Source organism: Eleginops maclovinus, chromosome 10, assembly GCF_036324505.1.
Source record: "Eleginops maclovinus isolate JMC-PN-2008 ecotype Puerto Natales chromosome 10, JC_Emac_rtc_rv5, whole genome shotgun sequence".
Lineage (NCBI taxonomy): Eukaryota > Metazoa > Chordata > Actinopteri > Perciformes > Eleginopidae > Eleginops > Eleginops maclovinus.
In genome coordinates, this window is record NC_086358.1 from 22221753 (window position 1) to 22227363 (window position 5611).

Below are 5611 nucleotides of genomic sequence, written 5' to 3' on the forward strand. Positions count from 1 at the left end.
AGGTTTTTCAGCAGAAAATAGTTCCAAAGAAAAATTAGGTTCACGCTGAAACCTGGGTTCCACAAGGTCGACAAGTACATTTTACGTAGTGCATTGAAAAGCAGAACAATCGTGTCCGTTTATTTAAAATACTTTATTTACATAATGTAACTAACAACAGCTTTAGTGTTTCAACAACGCTAATACAGCAATGAAAGTTTGAGGTACACCAAACACATAAAACAACATAAATGGCCCATGTAGTTTTCACAGCTCTCCTGCAGTATTGTGTCCCCAGGTGAGTTCTTGTTTATTTTGTGGCATGTCTTTTAAAAATTTATTTAACATGTCTTATTTCTGAACAATCAAATACATACCAAAAAATTGGACAGAAGGAAATTTGAATGAAAAGGAACAAACAGGGTAAAAAATAAGTCCCCTGAGGGCCTCTGGTAAAGTGACGTGATGAGGGGCGGGGCCTACTCACAGGTAAACGCCGCACAGGTGGAAGGTGTGTGTCCTGAAAAACCAGTGGCGGGTGTCGGCTCCGTTACTCGGGCTCGCGTTCCTCCGGTATGGCCCCCAGCTGCGTGGGGAACTGCGCGCCGCTGTTCTACCTTGCAGTAGTGTTTGATGCGGCCGGGCTGGTGGTGCTGCTGGTCGGGATTTTCGGCAACCTGAAGGTGGACGGCCGCTTCTACGGGGATTTCCTTATTTTCACGGGTTCCATCGTGATTTTCCTGAGTTTGATGTGGTGGGTTCCGTGGTACGCTGGGAACGTGGATCAGTGCACCGAGGACAGGGCCGGCTCCCTGGAGATCAACTTTACGCAGTGGGCCAGGAAGCTGTCTGAGAGGCTCTCCAAAGGCGGCATGAAGCCTCTGGAAGCGGGGGATGAGAAGAAGAAGAAGAGCGTGGGGGACGTGGAGGAGATGAACCGAACTGTGCGTGCTGCTCCGTGTCGGGTAACTTGGGAGGTCGGCAGTAGGCCTAGTGGAGCCATGCCGGGTCAGGACAACACAGGCTTTGATGGATGGCCTGAGTGCGCGGGTCCAGCTGACAGGAACGTGGAGCTGGGGGTGCTGAAGAACTGCAGCGGGGCTCCAGCAGCAGGGGGCAAAGCCGAGAGGCTCCTCTGACAGGATAAGGTGGGTGTCATCAAACACGTGCAGAAAACGTTAGAGGAGCGGGGCCCGAAATAAATAAAAGTCCAAGTTGGCGATTTTTGTTATCTTTAAATAATGATATGCCTGGGATAACTACTTTTGTGAAAGTTTTAAGGGATATTAATATGTATGTATTCTAAACGAACCCATGGGGTTGGCTCAAACACTGCTTCATGACAGAAGTGTATTGTAAGTGTGTATACTTCTCACATACTGCTTCCTCTCTCACTTCCATATTTCTCTTACCACCTTCTCCATAAAGGCCTCACGCACAATACTTCTACGTGCCAATAACTAGTTTAATATATTTCACATATCATATAACACTAAGGCACACAATTATAAAAAGCTAAACATTATCTTTAGATAAGGTGTAGGTTTATTTCTTTGTTTCATGTAAGATAATGTTATTGATTGTTTTTTTAAAGTGTAGCTCTCCCTGCCTCTGCTGAAACTCTTTCATCATTACTGTGGCACCCAGTCGGAATTATGACATGTCTCACATTATTGTGTGTGATCAGATGACCCTCAGTGATGTGAGGAATGACCCCCAACCCGCCACCCCTCAGGACCATGCCTGCTCACTCTGCTGATGAATATCTCTCATAATATGTTTTGTGTTCCCCGACTGCTGTGAAAAGATCTCCAGTGGCCCCTGGCAGCTTTTAATTAATGAGCCTGATCGTTTCTGCTCACCTTTACAGGTCTGCATTATTTTAGCCGTCACTTTCCTTGTAACTGCTCGGCAAGCCAGACACCCTTTTGGCCAAAAGGCACAATTACATTTTAATGGAACTCAGCAGAGCTTATTGATCCAGAGGAGTGCAGCAGGTACATTGGTTCGCCTCCTCTGCCACCTAACGCAGGGATCATAAGTGTGAGTCGTGCATACTAGTTCTAGATAGTTAACTTTATAAGGGCCCAGCCTGATTCCCATATTGTCTCACCTGGCTTATGATCTTGAGATATGGGAGATTGTGAAATTACGTGGGTAAGAACAATCATTGTGAACAATGAGGCTGGTTCCCTACTGTTCCTTCACTGGGAGCAGAGCCACCATTTCACTTTTGTGTAATTCTGTAATTGCACATGATGGCTTTCAAACACTGAAAACTTAATTTATTCTTTAATTTCGCTAGATTTAGATTGAGTTTAAAGAAATAGCACCCGGGGGTCAGGCCTGCCTGCATCAGAGAAAAACAAGAAGTGACCATAATTGAGTAAGTGAATTGGGAAATAGGATTTTAAATGACCTGTCTTGATATTGGATAACATTTAGGGCAAAAAATATTTTAAATCAAACACCCCAAAGGGAGTTTAGTATTTATCCAACAGAAACAATCCAGGTGTACAAAAATTGTTTAAACAGCCTAATAATTTAGGGAATAGAAAAGCAAATAAAGAAATAACTCTCCCAATTTCATATGTCATGTAGGAAGTTAGGAAGTAGAGGTTCAAAAACAAATGAGTATCCTGTAGGCAGGGCTGACAGTTTGATCTGTCGGGAGCCGTGCTGTATCAGCCTCTCCCTGTAAGAGTCATTATGGGATGTTCGTCAGTGTGATATGTTTGTGTTTCATGGATCAGTAACAGAGAGAGATTAGGTTCAAGTCATGAGTGCCTTGTCACGTATTCATTCTGAATTGTCAACAAAAGGTGTGTGTGTGTGTGTGTGTGTGTGTGTGTGTGTGTGTGTGTGTGTGTGTGTGTGTGTGTGTGTGTGTGTGTGTGTGTGTGTGTGTGTGTGTGTGTGTGTGTGTGTGTGTGTGTGTGTGTGTGTGTGTGTGTGTGTGTGTGTGTGTGTGTGTGTGTGTGTGTGTGTGTGTGTGTGTGTGTGTGTGTGTGTGTGTGTGTGTGTGTGTGTGTGTGTGTGTGTGTGTGTGTGTGTGTGTGTGTGTGTGTGTGTGTGTGTGTGTGTGTGTGTGTGTGTGTGTGTGTGTGTGTGTGTGTGTGTGTGTGTGTGTGTGTGTGTGTGTGTGTGTGTGTGAGATAGCGGTCTTTTTTTCAAACCTGAGGCAGTAAAAATAACTAAAACATTTTGCGAAGCACATTTATGAGCCTTTTTCCTGAGATGAGAACATAGATTGTGTCTGTCCGAGGTGTGTATGTGTGGAAGCAGGAGACTTCTCACTTGTTGATTTAGGAAGCTACTCAATCTACTTATATGGAAACACTCAAATTTAAAATAATTTCACTTAATATCTCCCAGAATTGTAATTGATTCAAACTTGAGTTGTAGAGAACACAGTCAGTATGTCAGTGAGTGACCGATTCTATCGTCTGCTTATTTAAAGTCCACTTTTTGAACATTTCTGTTGTTATTGTTATCCAAATTAGAAATGGGAAATATTTGAACAACAGATTCACTTCATAGGACAACAATCCTAACTTCCAGATTAGGCCCTTCTGTCTTCCAGAGGATATTGTTTCCCCTTCATTCACAAGTGCTTGAATTGTCTTACATGATTTGATGATTTCAACCTGTACAAATATACAAAATGATGTCTCTCCTCTTCCTTAGGTGGCGTGCAGCTTTCTGGTCACCCTGCTTTTCCAAAAATCCCAACACTGAAAACACTTAGTTTATGAACTGAAGACACTTTTTTATTTGACATGGAAAGACAATGTCTTAATCAGGGAAAAGCCCCTTGCCTCCACAGTATGCAATGGGCTGTGCACAGAGAAAAAAAGAAGTCTTTGACTTATAAATAGCACATTTCTATTTTTATCTGCTGATTTTGTGATGTCTGTAAATATTTTTTCTTGGCAATAAAGTTTTCATGTAATTGTTGTGTGAGGGTGTTTCTGTATACAGGTGACTGATACTGCTTGGTGCCAGATAACACACAGTAACGCCCACACTCTGGAGCTGCAACCCTTTTATGTTTATGTGTTATTCTTCTTTTTCTTTTTCTTCTGTATCATTCAGGAAGCTGTCTGCACTCGTCACATGTTTGAAAGCTGTAAAGAGCACCCAGGTGTTCTCACACTTTGTTGATCTAAATCATCAACGCCATATTTCCAGTTTTTCCAAATCCATCTGTGAGCTGGAGATAAGGCCTGGATCATGGTAATGAAATGAAGCCTCATCCAATGATAGAGCCAGGAACTCTCTTTGACAGTTTTGAGGAAACGTGTCTCTTGTCAGGCAGTGTCATGAGGAAGATGTGACATGTAGATACAGAAAGGAATGTGAGCAGAGTGTTGACACTCTTCCTGTTCATCAGACTCAAAGGCTGGACATTGAAGCATTTCTTCTAAATGCTCCTAACAATTGCCACGTCGTACAAATAGGTGTTCAAGCTGTGAATAGATTACAGCACCTATCTGCCTGCTTCCTCAGCGCCGTCCTCCTTGAACCGGTAGGCCTCAACCTCTTCTTAATCGGGGTCTGCACTCCCATCAGCTTCTGGGATTTCTTCGTCTTCTCAGGACCCCTCCTTATCTTCCTCAGCCTGGTGTTCTGGATCTTGTGGTACCTGGGAAACCTCGAGGTGCCAATGGAAGAGTTGCTCCCCAAATTACATGCACAGCTTTTTCATTCAGAACAAAACAGTTTTTGAGCAACTCTTGTGGGAGAAGGAAATCAAAGCTTGTTACAGGTACGGAACTTCACAATCAAGACTTGTGAAGTGAAAAATGTACATTAAATGAAGCTGCGTGAGCTCTGAGTCTAAAGGGGGAATCTGTCAGCTTCTGAAAAGAAAAAAGAAAAGGCGAGTTCTCTTTGGCATGGTTTGTCATCTCACTTTGTCTTGTGTATTATTTAGAAATTGTGTGTCCTTTTATGTATCTATTCATTTAGCATCACGTTGTTTTCATATGGATTCCAAAAGAAAATGTGTCACTTACAGTGTACAGAGGGTCAGAGGCCCCTGGCTGGCCCTGCCATGGCCCCTGTGATGACAATTCTGTTTAATTTGACAAAAAAGTATATTTCATCCAATCATTTTTATTTTGGTATGTTCATTATGTAGTACTGTTCTTTGTTGCTTTTAAACTAATCGCATTTTTAGACTGTTGTTCCCAATGGGTGTCTGTTGTTATTTTCCCGTTGGGAAATCTGAGTGTTGGTCGCTCAACCCATTCAATAAAACCAGTCAAACTGGGTCCATTAGCACTGGGGCAGGGAGCACTCTCAGTTTACAAGAATGGGTTTGTGTGAGGAGGAACAAAGAAACATTTTCCTGTCAATGAAACATCATAACAACATTAAAATATAGTGAGCATGATATGTGCTTTTGTATGATCTTAACATCAAGTATGTAGCACAACCTGTTTCTCACCCAATTTGTGTGGCTGATATTCTTAACACATTACATTACACTTATTGTAAGTCGCTTTTATCCAAAGCAACTTACAATAAGTGCGAAACATAGAGAATCAAACTCTGAACAACAAGTGCAGATATATTCAGTGCCTTTTTTTTGTGCAATAATTTAATTCCCAAGGAACATCACTTTTCA

At 42.3% G+C, this 5611-nt stretch overlaps 1 protein-coding gene across 2 annotated transcripts; it reads left to right on the forward strand.

Moving 5' to 3' along the window:
- The first annotated feature begins 470 nt into the window (after positions 1-470).
- Positions 471-5160, forward strand: LOC134870469 (transmembrane protein 238-like). 2 transcript variants are annotated; one of them, XR_010166567.1, is made up of 3 exons: positions 471-1127; positions 3667-4507; positions 4600-5160. XR_010166567.1 is itself a non-coding variant. In XM_063892652.1 (2 exons), exon 1 carries the CDS (start codon positions 555-557, stop codon positions 1116-1118), a length of 564 nt encoding a protein of 187 aa, XP_063748722.1. In that variant the 5' UTR covers positions 471-554; the 3' UTR covers positions 1119-1127; positions 3667-5160. The 2 variants fall into 2 exon arrangements, 1 of the variants encoding a protein (XP_063748722.1); XM_063892652.1 differs by having other exon boundaries at positions 3667-5160.
- Positions 5161-5611: the final 451 nt, after the last annotated feature.